This window comes from Thermobia domestica, chromosome 9, assembly GCF_964235325.1.
Source record: "Thermobia domestica chromosome 9, izTheDome1.hap1.1, whole genome shotgun sequence".
Classification (NCBI taxonomy): Eukaryota; Metazoa; Arthropoda; class Insecta; order Zygentoma; family Lepismatidae; genus Thermobia; species Thermobia domestica.
The window spans coordinates 85,929,254-85,948,526 of record NC_137462.1 but is presented as its reverse complement, the minus strand read 5'-3'; the positions used below and the strand labels follow the sequence as shown (position 1 = coordinate 85,948,526).

At 35.7% G+C, this 19,273-nt stretch overlaps 1 protein-coding gene across 1 annotated transcript in view; it reads left to right on the top strand.

The window, feature by feature from the left end:
* Window positions 1-19,273, top strand: part of LOC145660918 (endoglucanase E-4-like) — a 54,526-nt gene that overhangs the window by 19,199 nt on the left and 16,054 nt on the right. The window contains exon 3 of the mRNA XM_081726353.1: window positions 17,278-17,373. Within this exon, the coding sequence (XP_081582479.1) occupies window positions 17,278-17,373 (96 nt within the window). The remainder of the gene's footprint in view (window positions 1-17,277; window positions 17,374-19,273) is intronic.

Genomic DNA, 19,273 nt, shown 5'->3' with positions numbered 1-19,273 from the left:
AATATCGTTAGCGCACGCGCCTTTGGCGCCGAACATCCGAGTTCCATTCCCAGTGGGAGCTCATGTGATTCTGATTCCATGTTAAGCTGTAGGTCCACGTCTCATACAGCCTCGTTGCTTAAAGGGAGGCTAAACTTAAACAATCAACAAATTACTGTAATATTTTGTGTCCAACGTCCTCCCCTTTCCATTTACGAAAAATGACAAGTATGCTAAATCAATCTAATTTACATCAAACAAATGTTAAACAAACAAAAGATATCTTTTTCATTTTTTCTTCTTTTCTTTCTTCGTTTCCTTTTAGTCCTTATCACGCAAAAAATTTGTTTCTCCAAAAGTATCTCCTTAATGCCCCCAGTGATAATGATGTCCAAATCAGTATCTGCGCGTATATTCCATTTCTGACTTCTCCTCGAAATTTTCCATTCCCTAGACTGATGTATCGAATCTGAGGTAAATTTAACCAATTTCATATACCCTGCCATTCCTTTCTATTCTTCGCTATTCCTGTTTCTGAAAAAGATATAGTTACCATTGGAACGTCTTCTGAACACACTCTGTAATATGCCATTACAGCCTAATGATATTATGTTTTTAACAGGAGGGTGCCCGAAATTTTTTGCACCGACTGTACTTGATGTTTAACAAAAAAATTTGTGGCTGTTCATATAATTCGTAATTTTATTTGTTATTCTATTTCAAATTAACATGGAAAACTGTAAAAAAATTCATTACGGATTATAGTTTTGGGAATCAATATCTTTATTTATATTTTAAATTAGTTATAAGTCTTGCATATGTATATGTAAATGGATTATTACAATTCTTACGGTGTCAGTGCTATCCGAAAATATAGATCCACTATTGGACGGAACTTTCCAGATCAAATAACCAATCTAAAATTCGACAGAATTTTCAGGACCACCCTTCACCTCTCTTTTAGATACCTAGGTCCTTCTAAAATCTAGTTTGATCCAGATTTTACCAAATTTTATTCGTTTTAAAGCCCCACCGCCAAAAATGCTTAGTTTTGATTGGCTGATAAACCCACGCTATGATATTAGGGCGCAATTATTCTATTCCACGCCGGGAAATTTTACTGACAACAGCCAGATTCGGATCTTCTCGATCATAAAGTTGAAAAAGGAGTAGAAAGCTGCAAACAAGGTAATATTTGGGAGGTTTTTTTTAGCATCTAAAATCTCTGGAAGTCTCAAGGAGCCAAAAACTATTAAATTTCATACTAAAAACTGAACTAAAAAGCTGAAATAGGAAGTGCAGTATAGTAACGCCATGTTGTGCAGATATAGTTCGTGATGGACAGAATTCAGGATAGTGTGTGCATTTAATCTCCTTTCCCAAACCCAGTTTGCAGTTCAGTGAATCGAATAGTTAAATTTCCCTCTTGCCCCTCCTGAATCAGTGTAGGTTCGGTCAGACCTGTCCGTTCAGTAATCTGTCTGTGTAGTTAGTACGTGATTTTTTTAATATATATATATATATATATGGCGGTATTTTTAGGTCTGTTTGTAGTGTTAGTAACCATCAGCATGTACGTGTAAATTAAGCAAAGGGCTCCTATCTGACTCCCAAATTGGGAGTACGGCTTCCAGCGGGATGAGTTGAACATGTAGTTTGTTCCGGGTTCCTGCCCCTTCAGGGCAGGGGTCCTATTGTTAGCTAATACTCCGATATGTCCCCTCAGGGCATTGATTAAACAGGTTGAGTAAAGAATGTGATTCCGTGAAAACAAGGGCCAGTTGGCCCTGTCCCTTTCTTTCCTTCTCCTTTCGAGCCGATTTAAAATGGTAAAATATGAATGTTTTCTGTGTATATTTATTAGTATAACATGTATTATGATAGTGATGATTGGTGTGTATTGGCATGACGTGTCTTGTAGTTTAAGTAGTATGTGTATATTTGTAATCTAGTAGTAGTAATTGTGGTAGTTAAGTGATGAAAGAGTGCGTGAGATAATTAAATATGGACAGTGTAGTATTTACTATGCGCTAAATTCTTTATTATTCCGTCATTAAGTGAACTCATACACAATATTCAAAAGCGAACGTAATATAGTATAATAATTCCGTGTACAAGGTCACATTCAGTTGTTCAAGGGTTGATTATATCGTCGCTAGCCCTAGTGTCAAAAGTCAGTACTAACCGCCATTCTTCCGTCGAGGTGCTTAGTGATTTAGTTTTCATGAAATTGACCTTTCTTTCCGAAATAAAACCTAGAAGGTATAATTCACAGCCCATATGAATGTACAGTTAGGTCAAGTGACCCAAAATTAATATATTCTGAAAGTTTCAACATTCTGCATAGTCTAGAAATCGAGATATTTAAGTAAATAAACAATACGTAATTTTTTAACAGAAGTCGGGCGATATGATGCTAGTTCTTCGCTTTGAAATTATATTAAATGTTCATTTTTCTTCGTGGCTGCAGAATAATTTCATTGTTGCTGCAGAATTTCATAAACATTAAATATTATCGCGGATAATTCTATTTTCAGTGAACATACGTAGGATTTTTTTTTCGTTCTTAATAAAGCTACCAGGTATTACATAGTATTGTGTGTGTGTGAAAGAGTCTTGAGTTCGAGTGAGGTTGTCGTGCGGTGATCGGAATGGGAAATGTTTGTAGTGATTATAGATTTTAAAGTGTTATGATGAAATGTGTATATAGGCTGGGCGTAGATAGAGGAAACAGGGTGTTTGTAAGAATATAGCGTCGTAGTAAATGAGAATGATGATATGAATATTATATGAATATTAATGTGAATATGAATATAAAGTATATGAATATTGTAATAAATGAATATAGAATATAGGACACCCATATAGTTAAATATATAGTAGCCCAGTGAATATTTCGCCGCGTGTTGATATATAGATATTGACTAGATACGTGTAACTACAAACATCTCAGGTTCTGACCCCTGCACCATGATATCACGCGGACCGGAGGGCGATATATAGTCGGACTATGGTAATACTTTGTAGGTTTATGTGTTATAATAATAATCAACCATAGTAATACCATCTGATAGAAGGGGTAGCATCATACAATCGCTGACTAGACATATTGAATAATAAATTATGAAAAGACAATAGTAGTTATACAACAGGGCTGTAGTGAATCATATCTTCTGGTCGGTTTTAAAATAGAATATCCTGCTCCGTGAGATTTTTTTTCCTTCACGTTACCTACTCAGGCTAGCTTACAATGTTCATGGAGGCGACGGTTCGGACAGGGGTACAGAAGCAAAATAATTAATTGTTGAAATTTATTATTCGCGTACCCGGATGTCGACCCCTAGTCCCTTTAAGTATTTTCATTTCTTTTCTTAGTTTAATTAGACGAGGGAAATTAACGACATCCCAGACTGTGGCGTGTCTGCGCAGGGTAGCTATCGGTGATGTTTTGGTAATTGAAATCACCGATCCAAAATTCAGTTTATTTAATTTTTTTTATTTTCGGCAAATCATTAGTTAGGGATATCTTAGCTAATACTTTTGCTCTAGTTTCATTACTGTCCTAGAACCTTCTTAGTTCTTCTGAGGGGTCGAATGTTTTTTTTCTTCTTACTTAGAGATTTCAAAACTGGGGACGCAGTTACCCGGTCCCTTCCCCCTCTCCTTTTATCCTGCTGGTCTGGGCCGGATACGGGGATCGGATTTCAATCTTACAAGCAAATTCTTGTGGGATTGGGATCTGATGGACACAGAACTTGCATCCTTGGCAGCAGGGACTCCCTCCTAGTTTACGTAATTAAGTAAACCACCCTTTTTCGGCATATGTGAATATTTCGGCTATGAGTTGTTATATATTTAAATTCGATCACTCTTCTGTGTAGTGAGTAGTACTTTAATCTTTCTCCTTTCGTTGGCGCCGCTTTCTCTCCCTTGTCTCTTCCTACTTACTTCGAGATTTTTTTTATTTCAACCTCCCCCCCGATTTTGAACTTGTCGCTTACGATTTATTTAACGTACAACTCTGATCTGAAATTACCAGCTGAGACGTTGCAAGACACGATTCATGGATAAAGTAGATAGTGATTGGGTCCTCCATCACATTTTGACCTATTGCTGAAATGAACAAAGACTTAGTATTTGACGACACTTCGATTACGTTCTTTCACCGTCGTTCCTCTTAAGTTTTTTTTAATCCATTGGTCACTTTCTTTTCTGTTTTGGTTCTCGAATATCTTGTAGTTGATCTGTTCCCAGAAATTGTATTTTAGGTTATCTAGTTATATTTTTAGAAATGCTCTGTGTTACGTGCCTGCCTTCCAAAGTTTTTTTTCTTCATGATTTAAACACGAGTTGATTATATAAAAGTGAAAAATTTATAGACGCGCGGTATCAGGTAAAAAATCGATTTTCTTTTTCATATGTAATGTCGGAAGTCATTTGTTTTCTTGGACAATGTTTGCAACCTTTTAAAAAATTATTGTTGGGGTGATTAATTTAAATGTGTGCGCATTTATAATAAATATATATATAGAGAGAAATGAATACGTCGAAATGTATATGTAAGTAGTATGTGAATATGATTTTAAAGTAAAAGTATGATATTAAATGTATTATGAATATATGTAAGAGCGCTCGTGTCTGTCCCCCTAAACGTGTATTGGTTGCTATAGTTTACCAGTAAGTTCTCCGACGAATGTAAGAATGTAGATTTTGTTAAGAATACCGCCGTGCACTTAAGTAATTTTCCTTTTCTTTTGAATAAATGTAAATGATACCTTATGTAATTATGTAATGGCATGTATTGGAAAGTAACGGCAGGTCTAAACGTAACTCACTTCATAACGCATATTATCCTTGAACTACCAACCCAAAAACCATTGTGGAAAGTGTACCTTGAATCCTTCTCACCTTAATATGTATCCTGTGACTTGACCAGTTTTTTTTTTATCCTCAATTTAAACCTTCATACTCCGTACACCTGCGGGAGATCGTTTTTAAAATCCGAATCATATACAAATATATACGAAAGTGATCCTAAGGAAAGGCCTCATAACGTGTCCCAGTGTTGCATAAATAACTTAAAACTATTCAATTAATAAGTTTGGAAATGGACCGTCTAAGAGGAGAAACGTCCTCTAGCGATAGTGATTTTTCGAAATCCCTGGATGGGTATAAAGTGTCGCAGTGTGCGATTGCAGATATAAACTGTTAAAAGTTATAAACCAAGTATAGACGATGAATGGTTTTGTAAACCAATATATATATATATAGATATATATAAACACGAACGAAGTTAAATGGAGCGAAATGTTCTGGACACTACGAGTAGTGCGTGATCTGTGATTTGAACGCTCAAAATCATTAATATTTTATTACCCAATGTGAGGTAGAGACTCATATAAGTTCTGATACACCAAAAGTTCTTTTTTTTTCCTCTTTTCTTTCCTCTTTGTCAATTTTTTTTCAAGTGAAATAAGTGTCTTTTTGCGTATGTCGCAAATCATAATTTTGCTTTAGCATGCCTAAGATATAATACATGTAATTATTTTTTTTTCCTTTTTCCATTTGTCAAGATGATTGAATATATAAAAATTTACTAAAATATAACTCTATGTATTCTATTAATATATAACCAAGAACTTGTGCTTTTAAGATTTTCTTTGTAATTATTTTTTCTTTTCCACTATGAATGTAATAAACTATTTGTATCTTTGTAGTTAGTTGGTTTCCTTTAAACATATATACACTGTCCTGAGTGAGTGAGCGTGTGAATGCATGATAGATTTAATTTAGGTAATTTTAGTGATATCCTTTGTCATATTAACATCTGCAATATATGTGACATGTTTTAATAGATGTGTTAAGGTAAATAACCTAGGTCATGAAGGACCGCTACTAATGGTTTAAATCGGCTCTAGGAGTGAAACAAAAATAGCAGGATGAGCCTAAATACGACATCTTTCTTCCGGGAAGTTGAAATTCTTATTGATACGATACATAAATTTATATTGAGTTTATAAGTCTGATTTTTTTTTTCCTCTTGGCTAATTCATATGTGTGGTCGATCCTAGAGAACAGAGTTCAGATGCTGGATGGTTATCAATCACCGGTTGGAATAACAGTACAAAGAATGATTTCATCTTTCTCGTTTCCAGGTCTAGGTCTGGGCAATCCCCCGGTCGTGGTGCCTGGAGCTAGGTCTGGGTGGTATGAGGGAACATGTGTCTATTCCGAAGCATTCCAAAATTGATTAGTCGTTAATAACATTTAGAATGATTTATCTTTCGAGGACTTTCTCGACTTCTTACTATATTTCCGGAATTATCCAGTAATCTGTTTCTCATTAAAATACCCTATTTCTTTTCTTTCTTCTTTTCCTACCTCCTTCTTTTACCCTTCTACTTTCTTCTCTTTCTTTCCTATTTCTGAATGAAAGAAAACGGAGTCATGACAGAGTAGTCGCTATTTGCACGGTCAATAAGTTGTTTCGATGAGTTTTCTTCGGGAGTCCGATATGGAATAATCAACAATAACAAGAAAGTTTATTGGAATTTACTTTATTGGAAAATAATCCGGATTTCAATCAGTAGGTGATGTTTCGTAATCGTCCTCGTTAAAGAGAATTAATTTTAGCGACTTCTCTCCAGTACATTGCACGTTATTATTATTGTTTCTTCGTTTACGTTTTTCTTTCAATATTGGCTAACCGTGACAGGACCTGTTGCCCTGGAAACGGCGGTTTCTATGGCAACGGACAAAGCTTTCTTTCAATATTGGCGACCGTTGACATCGGACAGTTACCATGGAAACAATTGTTTTCCCTGGTAACGGATCTGAAATTATTTATTAAACACTGTTTAGGATCGAGCACATATTGACTTGGCCACAAAAGGTGCATAATTAAAAAGTTACAGTGAGATTAAATAATTATAGTCATTGGCTGTTCTGCTATCTTTGTCTCTCTCTGTAGAAAGGGGGAAATGAAGGAATTTGCTAAAGTGACTTCTAAAATTTGAAAATGCTGGAAGTTGACCCAAGGAGGGAATTAGATAGGAGTCCTTAATTTATGAATAGTACCTGAATAATAAGTATTGTTAGTCTATAAGTATATAATTGCATGTGTTTATATTGTGTCTTTTTATATGGAAACTATGGCAACCAATAGGGAAGTCGTATCACACGAGAACGCGGAAGTCTCATGTACACAATGTACATTAGAAAGTAATGAGAAAAGAGCTCGCGTCTCCCGTAGGCTAGTGAGGTGTCACGAGTGTGGGCTGAAATGGATTCATTTCAGTTGTACCAATTTAGAGGATACTGCTGAAAATGCAGAAAAGGTCCGGGCTGGTGAGATAGTTAAATACTGTAAAGAATGTGAGGGGAAGCTCCACCAGTCGCGTGAACCCATGAGTTTATCCTCTGAGAAAGAAAATGAACATCCCGATTCGGACGGTGAGCGAGGGTATAGTACCCCGAAGAACCGAGGCCAAATATCTCCAGTGGAGATATCTGACCTCGATGATGATGAAAGAAATGGGGATTCAATTGGTGATAAAACCAAAGAAGAGCAAAGGAAGACTGTGTCATCTAATAATGACGCTCTCTTCCTTTCATTACAACAGATGCTACAGAAAATAGATCCGGATAATCAACAGATGAGGTATGAAATGAATGAAAATAGCCGGGAGATGAGACGCGAAATAAATGAAAAAATAGATAAAAATAGCCTGGAGATGAGACGTGAAATAAATGAAAATAGCCTGGAAATGAGACGCGAAATAAATGAAAATAGCCGAGAGATGAGACGTGAAATAAATGAAAAATTTGATACCTCGAAACGAGAAACCGAATCTCGATTCGAGGTATTAACTCAGAAAATCGACAACATATGTTCGGACTTTGCTTCCTCAATAACTACGTTGAGAGAGCAAACGTCTACTGAAATTGATTTGGTCAGATGCGAGGCTCAGCAATCTCTAAAGCAGCTTCAGCAGGAGACTGAGGATAAATTAGATCATGTAAATTCTGAAATTGAACAAATGGATACCAAATTGCATAAAATCAACAATAAATTAGAAACACAGCAGGCCGAAATTGATAGTTTAAAGTCAACCTTGTCAGATTTGTCATTGGAAACCAAACTGGAAGTAACTGACCAGAAAATTTCGAAAATTCAAAACGAGATAGTAAACATTCAAAAAGAAATGACAAAATCTAGTCGCGGAAAATCAGAGGTAACCTATCCTTTCCCCGGTAGCGATTCCTTAGAAATATTACCCGCTATAACAACTACCCGTGGCGCAGGAAAAGAAAATTTAGTGTCAGTTGATGCACGGGATATTGCGACGCACTACCCCATGCATCGGTCAGAACCAAAGTCGTGGTTCAATTCCAATAGTGTGCCGAATCAGTCGAGTGTTGTGACGACTACGGTCACTAGCGTGAGTGCTCCCTCTTTACATGGAGGTATACAATCACATAGCGTGTTGCCGGGAAGAGGAGATGGGTGCCATTCTGAGTCGTTGTTCACGGGTGCGATTGGTCCGGGGATGGAGCCCAACATATTCAATACCACCAACAGAATCCCTTTCACTTACATGGGTAATTATAACACCGCTACGACGTCGTCGGTGGTAAATCCGGTGACAACTCCGATTGTGCAGGATAATATGTTAATTCCCAGTAACTATTCCCCTGCTTACGTTAGTATGGGTTCCAAGGTTTCACTGAGGGACATCGAACGTTTTCCCACTTTTGACGGGAATATTACCAATGGACAGCCTCGTGTTTTTCTGCGTAGATTGCAGCAGTGTTTAGAAATGTATCGGCTGACCGATAGAGAACGTTTACAAATAGTTGAAAAACTTTTAATTGCAGCATCAGGCGCGTGGTTTGCTTCTATTAAATATAGAATTCATACGTTTGATGATTTTCTGATCCTTTTTAAGGAAGAATACTGCAACGAGCATATAGAGAGGCTTCAGAAACGCAACCTCCAATCTTTAAGATATGATCGAGCCAAGTATGGGTCCCTTTTGGACTATGCTTGGAAGATCATCGAACTGTACTATCAGATTGCAGAAAATCCATCGCAAGCCGAACTACTAGACATCATAGTGAACGCTCTTCCACCAGATGAGTCGCGGGCTATTGCTTCCCACTTATGCCAAACGGTGCGAGAAGTTACGTCACGCCTAGCTGCCCTGTGTGGGAAAGAAACTGGAGGCCCACCAAAGAGGTATTTCGCCCGACAAGCAAAAGTTGTGAAACCCGTGAAAAGCAAGGCAACGGCTAGTTGCCAAACGGACTTTCTGAGTTACACCCAAGCTGGATCTCGCTATCCGAGTGGGAATGGCTCAGAAAGCAATCAATATAACGGTCGACGTCTGTTCCGTAACCGACCAATGTATAACAATCGCCGGGGTTATCGCCCCTATGACCGCACAATGGGGGAATCGAACCCGAATAGGGACGATAATAGGAGGAACTTTAATGGGGCGTACCGGAGAAGAGAAAACGGTAATGGTCAAAACGGCAATGTTAATAATAACTGTGCAAGTAGATCTCAGAATTCTGCCCCTTCGCAAATACAAACTAATGGCGGAAATGGAATTCTAGCGAATCGAGGGACTGATAGTCGAGAACCTAGATCCTAATGTCATTGGATATGCCAGTCGGCGAGTGAAACCGTATGAGTTGTTTCTTTCAATATCTCAGCTGGAACTCCTGTCAGTTCTGTTCCTTTGTGAACATTTTGAGCAGTTAAATTATTGAAAAATTGCGCTGTATTACACAATCTAAAAGGTGAAAGTATCGGAACTCACAATTTCCAAAATCTTAAGCTTTTCAACTGTACCGAGGACAAAAAACGGGAACTTCTATCTCAATACCCAAAGTGAATGTTACACTGTCTCATTTGAGTGCATGAGAGTATCAGTGAGTAGTTAGTTTATTAGTATTAATACATGTTAATTCTATTCAACAAAATTTTGTTATTCAAACAAAATTTTTTTTAACGACGCCGGGGAACTGTAATATGCCATTACAGCCTAATGATATTATGTTTTTAACAGGAGGGTGCCCGAAATTTTTTGCACCGACTGTACTTGATGTTTAACTAAAAAATTTGTGGCTGTTCATATAATTCGTAATTTTATTTGTTATTCTATTTCAAATTAACATGGAAAACTGTAAAAAAATTCATTACGGATTATAGTTTTGGGAATCAATATCTTTATTTATATTTTAAATTAGTTATAAGTCTTGCATATGTATATGTAAATGGATTATTACAATTCTTACGGTGTCAGTGCTATCCGAAAATATAGATCCACTATTGGACGGAACTTTCCAGATCAAATAACCAATCTAAAATTCGACAGAATTTTCAGGACCACCCTTCACCTCTCTTTTAGATACCTAGGTCCTTCTAAAATCTAGTTTGATCCAGATTTTACCAAATTTTATTCGTTTTAAAGCCCCACCGCCAAAAATGCTTAGTTTTGATTGGCTGATAAACCCACGCTATGATATTAGGGCGCAATTATTCTATTCCACGCCGGGAAATTTTACTGACAACAGCCAGATTCGGATCTTCTCGATCATAAAGTTGAAAAAGGAGTAGAAAGCTGCAAACAAGGTAATATTTGGGAGGTTTTTTTTAGCATCTAAAATCTCTGGAAGTCTCAAGGAGCCAAAAACTATTAAATTTCATACTAAAAACTGAACTAAAAAGCTGAAATAGGAAGTGCAGTATAGTAACGCCATGTTGTGCAGATATAGTTCGTGATGGACAGAATTCAGGATAGTGTGTGCATTTAATCTTCTTTCCCAAACCCAGTTTGCAGTTCAGTGAATCGAATAGTTAAATTTCCCTCTTGCCCCTCCTGAATCAGTGTAGGTTCGGTCAGACCTGTCCGTTCAGTAATCTGTCTGTGTAGTTAGTACGTGATTTTTTTTAATATATATATATATATGGCGGTATTTTTAGGTCTGTTTAAAGTGTTAGTAACCATCAGCATGTACGTGTAAATTAAGCAAAGGGCTCCTATCTGACTCCCAAATTGGGAGTACGGCTTCCAGCGGGATGAGTTGAACATGTAGTTTGTTCCGGGTTCCTGCCCCTTCAGGGCAGGGGTCCTATTGTTAGCTAATACTCCGATATGTCCCCTCAGGGCATTGATTAAACAGGTTGAGTAAAGAATGTGATTCCGTGAAAACAAGGGCCAGGTAAAATGGTAAAATATGAATGTTTTCTGTGTATATTTATTAGTATAACATGTATTAATGATAGTGATGATTGGTGTGTATTGGCATGATGTGTCTTGTAGTTTAAGTAGTATGTGTATATTTGTAATCTAGTAGTAGTAATTGTGGTAGTTAAGTGATGAAAGAGTGCGTGAGATAATTAAATATGGACAGTGTAGTATTTACTATGCGCTAAATTCTTTATTATTCCGTCATTAAGTGAACTCATACACAATATTCAAAAGCGAACGTAATATAGTATAATAATTCCGTGTACAAGGTCACATTCAGTTGTTCAAGGGTTGATTATATCGTCGCTAGCCCTAGTGTCAAAAGTCAGTACTAACCGCCATTCTTCCGTCGAGGTGCTTAGTGATTTAGTTTTCATGAAATTGACCTTTCTTTCCGAAATAAAACCTAGAAGGTATAATTCACAGCCCATATGAATGTACAGTTAGGTCAAGTGACCCAAAATTAATATATTCTGAAAGTTTCAACATTCTGCATAGTCTAGAAATCGAGATATTTAAGTAAATAAACAATACGTAATTTTTTAACAGAAGTCGGGCGATATGATGCTAGTTCTTCGCTTTGAAATTATATTAAATGTTCATTTTTCTTCGTGGCTGCAGAATAATTTCATTGTTGCTGCAGAATTTCATAAACATTAAATATTATCGCGGATAATTCTATTTTCAGTGAACATACGTAGGATTTTTTTTCGTTCTTAATAAAGCTACCAGGTATTACATAGTATTGTGTGTGTGTGAAAGAGTCTTGAGTTCGAGTGAGGTTGTCGTGCGGTGATCGGAATGGGAAATGTTTGTAGTGATTATAGGTTTTAAAGTGTTATGATGAAATGTGTATATAGGCTGGGCGTAGATAGAGGAAACAGGGTGTTTGTAAGAATACAGCGTCGTAGTAAATGAGAATGATGATATGAATATTATATGAATATTAATGTGAATATGAATATAAAGTATATGAATATTGTAATAAATGAATATAGAATATAGGACACCCATATAGTTAAATATATAGTAGCCCAGTGAATATTTCGCCGCGTGTTGATATATAGATATTGACTAGATACGTGTAACTACAAACATCTCAGGTTCTGACCCCTGCACCATGATATCACGCGGACCGGAGGGCGATATATAGTCCCTTTAAGTATTTTCATTTCTTTTCTTAGTTTAATTAGACGAGGGAAATTAACGACATCCCAGACTGTGGCGTGTCTGCGCAGGGTAGCTATCGGTGATGTTTTGGTAATTGAAATCACCGATCCAAAATTCAGTTTATTTAATTTTTTTTATTTTCGGCAAATCATTAGTTAGGGATATCTTAGCTAATACTTTTACTCTAGTTTCATTACTGTCCTAGAACCTCCTTAGTTCTTCTGAGGGGTCGAATGTTTTTTTTTCTTCTTACTTAGAGATTTCAAAACTGGGGACGCAGTTACCCGGTCCCTTCCCCCTCTCCTTTTATCCTGCTGGTCTGGGCCGGATACGGGGATCGGATTTCAATCTTACAAGCAAATTCTTGTGGGATTGGGATCTGATGGACACAGAACTTGCATCCTTGGCAGCAGGGACTCCCTCCTAGTTTACGTAATTAAGTAAACCACCCTTTTTCGGCATATGTGAATATTTCGGCTATGAGTTGTTATATATTTAAATTCGATCACTCTTCTGTGTAGTGAGTAGTACTTTAATCTTTCTCCTTTCGTTGGCGCCGCTTTCTCTCCCTTGTCTCTTCCTACTTACTTCGAGATTTTTTTTATTTCAACCTCCCCCCCGATTTTGAACTTGTCGCTTACGATTTATTTAACGTACAACTCTGATCTGAAATTACCAGCTGAGACGTTGCAAGACACGATTCATGGATAAAGTAGATAGTGATTGGGTCCTCCATCACATTTTGACCTATCGCTGAAATGAACAAAGACTTAGTATTTGACGACACAGTCGCAGCGTCAGTGTGCGATTGCAGATATAAACTGTTAAAAGTTATAAACCAAGTATAGACGATGAATGGTTTTGTAAACCAATATATATATATATAGATATATATAAACACGAACGAAGTTAAATGGAGCGAAATGTTCTGGACACTACGAGTAGTGCGTGATCTGTGATTTGAACGCTCAAAATCATTAATATTTTATTACCCAATGTGAGGTAGAGACTCATATAAGTTCTGATACACCAAAAGTTCTTTTTTTTTCCTCTTTTCTTTCCTCTTTGTCAATTTTTTTTTTCAAGTGAAATAAGTGTCTTTTTGCGTATGTCGCAAATCATAATTTTGCTTTAGCATGCCTAAGATATAATACATGTAATTATTTTTTTTTCCTTTTTCCATTTGTCAAGATGATTGAATATATAAAAATTTACTAAAATATAACTCTATGTATTCTATTAATATATAACCAAGAACTTGTGCTTTTAAGATTTTCTTTGTAATTATTTTTTCTTTTCCACTATGAATGTAATAAACTATTTGTATCTTTGTAGTTAGTTGGTTTCCTTTAAACATATATACACTGTCCTGAGTGAGTGAGCGTGTGAATGCATGATAGATTTAATTTAGGTAATTTTAGTGATATCCTTTGTCATATTAACATCTGCAATATATGTGACATGTTTTAATAGATGTGTTAAGGTAAATAACCTAGGTCATGAAGGACCGCTACTAATGGTTTAAATCGGCTCTAGGAGTGAAACAAAAATAGCAGGATGAGCCTAAATACGACATCTTTCTTCCGGGAAGTTGAAATTCTTATTGATACGATACATAAATTTATATTGAATTTATAAGTCTGATTTTTTTTCCTCTTGGCTAATTCATATGTGTGGTCGATCCTAGAGAACAGAGTTCAGATGCTGGATGGTTATCAATCACCGGTTGGAATAACAGTACAAAGAATGATTTCATCTTTCTCGTTTCCAGGTCTAGGTCTGGGCAATCCCCCGGTCGTGGTGCCTGGAGCTAGGTCTGGGTGGTATGAGGGAACATGTGTCTATTCCGAAGCATTCCAAAATTGATTAGTCGTTAATAACATTTAGAATGATTTATCTTTCGAGGACTTTCTCGACTTCTTACTATATTTCCGGAATTATCCAGTAATCTGTTTCTCATTAAAATACCCTATTTCTTTTCTTTCTTCTTTTCCTACCTCCTTCTTTTACCCTTCTACTTTCTTCTCTTTCTTTCCTATTTCTGAATGAAAGAAAACGGAGTCATGACAGAGTAGTCGCTATTTGCACGGTCAATAAGTTGTTTCGATGAGTTTTCTTCGGGAGTCCGATATGGAATAATCAACAATAACAAGAAAGTTTATTGGAATTTACTTTATTGGAAAATAATCCGGATTTCAATCAGTAGGTGATGTTTCGTAATCGTCCTCGTTAAAGAGAATTAATTTTAGCGACTTCTCTCCAGTACATTGCACGTTATTATTATTGTTTCTTCGTTTACGTTTTTCTTTCAATATTGGCTAACCGTGACAGGACCTGTTGCCCTGGAAACGGCGGTTTCTATGGCAACGGACAAAGTTTTCTTTCAACTCCTTCGACGAACTATTCTCAACAGGACGAAAAGGAACATACTCTAGCTGGATGATGATGAACTTTCACTTACAATCCTTTGTGAACCGGCAAAGCATAGTCCTATTTCAGTTAATGAATTTTCAGGATCCGCTCTAAGTGAAGCATTACGTTTCCCTACTCCATCCTCTAATTACAACAACTTCTCCAGAAAAAGTGAATCTTCAACTGGAATTGGTAGTAAGCTTCCTTCGTTATGCTCTGTCTCGACCATCTTTCCTGATTTGTCTTTTCTTTTCTCTGAGAAGCCTTGTACTGAGGACAGACTACAGAAAAGTGACTCTTTAAACCACACCTAAAACAGTCCTATCCTCAGGCTGGACATTCTCCTTTTTATGTTTCAAACGGCATTTAGTACATCTAAATTTAAGTGTCAGTGAACTGTTTTCAGAGGTCGATGGAGCCAAAGATGTTATTGAAGATCAAACAACGGTTGATTTGTTGTCTGCTGACCGAATGTATTCAAGTCAGGTGACCTAGAATATCAAAATGTATTGACTTCTCGATCCGTGCTTCCAACTGCGACTGAAATATTAATTGTGTCTTGAAAGATTTAGTTTTTCTGTGATAGAAGCTTCCTGCGAATGTCAGACTTAGCACTGACAAACACAAGTTGATCACGCATGTTTTCATCTAAACAACACTAAAATTGACAATATACAGTTTGTTTTCTCATTGCTAGAATAAAATACATAAGATTTGGATGTTCAACTTGTCTCAATAACCTGAATTTGTAAAATTTTGAAACTGTATTGGTTTGACTTGCATACTGGTTCCTTAAGAATGGCATTCTTTCTTCAAAAGAACTTGTAGATGTACGATTAGCCACCACGTATCCCTTAACTATTCATAGGTTCTTCAACTACTGTTAAGAATTCAGTTCTGCTGGTAACTGGCCAGATATACATAGTTTATCAAATCTTCAGGATCAAGATAGGACTGGATATTATCTCATTCTACATTTTGGGGTGAAACGATTAATAAATTGGACATATTGTTTCTGCAAGGAAGAGAGAATTATTGAGTTGCACGAAAAGTGTTAAAGTTCTGTAAGTATAGACTTCGTCAATATCCCGATATACCGAGTTTATTTGTCTTATATAATCAAATCGAAGAACGTAGACTGAATGTATTTGAGAACAAGATCCTGAGACGAATATTCGGACCCAGGAGAAATGGAAATGGGGAATGGTGGAAACTTCATAACGAGGAACTAAGTAATTTATATGGTTTACCAAACATTATTAGGGTCATTAAGTCTAGGAGGCTTAGATGGGCAGGTAATGTAGGCAGGATAGAGAAAAGTAGAAACGCTTCCAAAGTCTTAACTGGAAGATCAATCGGAAAACGACCACTAGGAACACCTAGACTCAGATGGGAGGACAATATTAAGACGGATCTCGCGGGAATCGGAATACAAAGGAGAAACTGAATCCAGTTGGCTAAAGATAGAAGTCAATGGAGAGCTTTTGTGAAAGCGGCATTGAACCTCCGGGTTCCATAGGCCATAGGGTTAGTTACTTATATAATCAAATCTAATTACTAATATGACACGTGGAATGACACTTATGATGCAATTGATATTGTTAAGTATTGTTAAGTTATCTAAGAAATATTAACTTTATTTACTGAACTATACTTGAACCAAACACAAATATTAATATACAATACTAATCACACTGATCCTCTCATGAAACACACACAGCTTTTACAATTATCCTCAAGCTACATAAGCCACCACAATTAATCAATGATTCATGATAATTGTTTGCACAGACTAACTTAGTAACAACTAATAGTTGGTATATTAGAAATTATTGTAACATTTCCTGATCAACACAAAACTCCAGTTTATATTTTGATAATGATATGAGAACAGTAAAAGAAAACATTTTCGCTGAATTAGTAATTACTGGCACTATTCTTATTTCGTACATTTCCCTGAAAATTTAGGAACGCAATACACTACGCTAAGTTTTGAGGTTAATAACAAATTAAACTGCTCGAAATTGACAAAATGAATACTGACAACATTTTATAAGAAATAAACTCGTAAAGATGAATATACGTTTTTATATATGTATTGATATTAACTTTGTTAAAGCACAACGTTTTTGTTTATACATATGTAGGCAATTGTTCTATCTAAGAGTGGTATTTTTATGTCGATTTTACTTCAGAGACATGGTTGAAATGGATTATATCAAGAAATGACACAGTGGGATACCTTCAAGAGAAATATCAAACAAGTAAAACATTTATGAATAAACATAACATACATAGCACACAAGAATACAATTTTCAAATAATGTTGTCGTTTTCGTTGCATTTTCAATACTTAATACTGAAACATTAGAACAGGAGACAAAAATTAATACAATTTTTCATGTTTAAAATAAAGAAATATTTGTATTGAATGTACTTATACTTTATTATTTTGTAGCTGGTGATCACGTCAAGTTTGGATTCCCAATGGCATATACGATAACTGTTCTTGCTTGGGGTCTAATTTCCAACAGAGATGCTTACGAAGCTTCAGGTACAAAATTTTTCATATTGTTAAGGTTAGATGTTTTATTCTCTGTAACTGGTTACCGAAAAGACATCTTACCAGGAATGCTTCCCAGCTGTGAAATAGGTTTTTCATAATCTGAAAACAAATGTATATAGCCCTTATATTCCAAAGATTTGCTGCTAATGAGCATGAATAATGAAGTTATGGCTTAATGAAAATTTGGAAAAAGTGAACACACAATGATAAAATTTTAAAATAGATTCAAAGAGCTTCAAATGTATTAAGACAATCTATAAGAAATTCTGGCTACAGGTTGATCCTCATGTCTCAAAATACACGAGCGCAAATACATTTTTTTATGACGAAAATAGTTCCAAAGATGAATAATCGTACCACAAGTAAAAAGAAAACATTCTCAACAGTTTTGTCAGAATAAAAAGAAATATTTTTCAATAGTTTCATAAAGAATATTGTGAACACGATAGTTTCCAAACTAATATAACACATTTCTCATATCAAAGTAGTTGGCGCGGTGGCACAGTGGTAGAGCGTTCACCTCCGGTGCTTGGGGTCCCTGGTTCGATCCCAGCTCACGCCGTGTGGACTTTGTGGTAGACAAACACCGTGCTCGTGGGGTTTCTCGGGGTTTTTCCGTTTCCTCCCCGTTTCTTCATTCCACCATTTCATTCATTCCTCATAATCACCGTCTCCTTTAGCCTAACCGGCAAAACCGCGGGACGTAAAACTCAAAGATTTCATTTCATTTTCATATCAAAGTATTTCAAGCATAATTTTTAGAATATCACAGTGAATTAAACAAAATGTTAATTAAAGAATCAGACCAGAAATAGATAGTGACGAAAAAATCACTAAAATGAAGAATAGTTTTCAGTTGTGGGCGAGGCCAACCAGTTCATCGGTAGACGTCGGAAGATTACAATATCGTTGTATATATTTCTTCCGTCGAGAACTCCTTAAATTGATTACAATTGAAGAAAGAATCCTGGACCGGTACATATCTTACATACGTGGTTACCTTACTTTACGAATAGCCCACACAATATATATATATATATATATATATATATATATATATATATATATATATATCGTTTTGTTTTAACAATAATCTTACGTTCATTTGATAATCAATTTCATTTTAATTTTATAATATTATCGACTAAGAGGATTTATTCAAAATACGATCCTTTTGCTGATTATTTAGGTCCTAAAATAGATTCTTTAATTCAATATCGTCGGAGCTCATAGACAAATTAAATTAAAGTATATTGAAATGTTACATAACGTATTTCTTCCATTGAGCATACTTAAGATAATTATAAAAGATTTTGAAAACACAATATTGATAAAGGAAGCGGATAACAAAGAAATCATAACAATACTCAAAGTGAAACAAAACAAGACTTGATTAATATAATGGTATAATACAAATTAATAAATTATTATATTAAAAATCAATCTGAAAACTCAACATTATCTTTGTTAATCTTAGATAAAACTTCTGAAGGAACTAACGTTTTAATTAATTGTATCCATTTACCTTTGGTATAGTTTGATGGACGCCATAATTTCAGCTCATCATTACGCAAACCCAAAAGTTTACCAGTCTTTACATATATTAATTCAAAAACTTTAGGGTTAATTTGTTTAGTACACAAATAAGGTCCTGCGTATAAATTGCAAATCTTATAAATTCTTTTTAATACCGCATCATTTTGTGGATGCAACTTCACAAAAACTAGATCATTTGTCTGAATTCTAGATTTACCTGCTTGTTGATGTTCTATTTTCTGATTTCGCAAACGAAATTTTTGCGTCCTACGAAGATGTACCATACTAACAAGATGCGAATAATCCATTTCATCATCTTCGTTAAGTTTAATATTAAAATGTTGCTCTATTG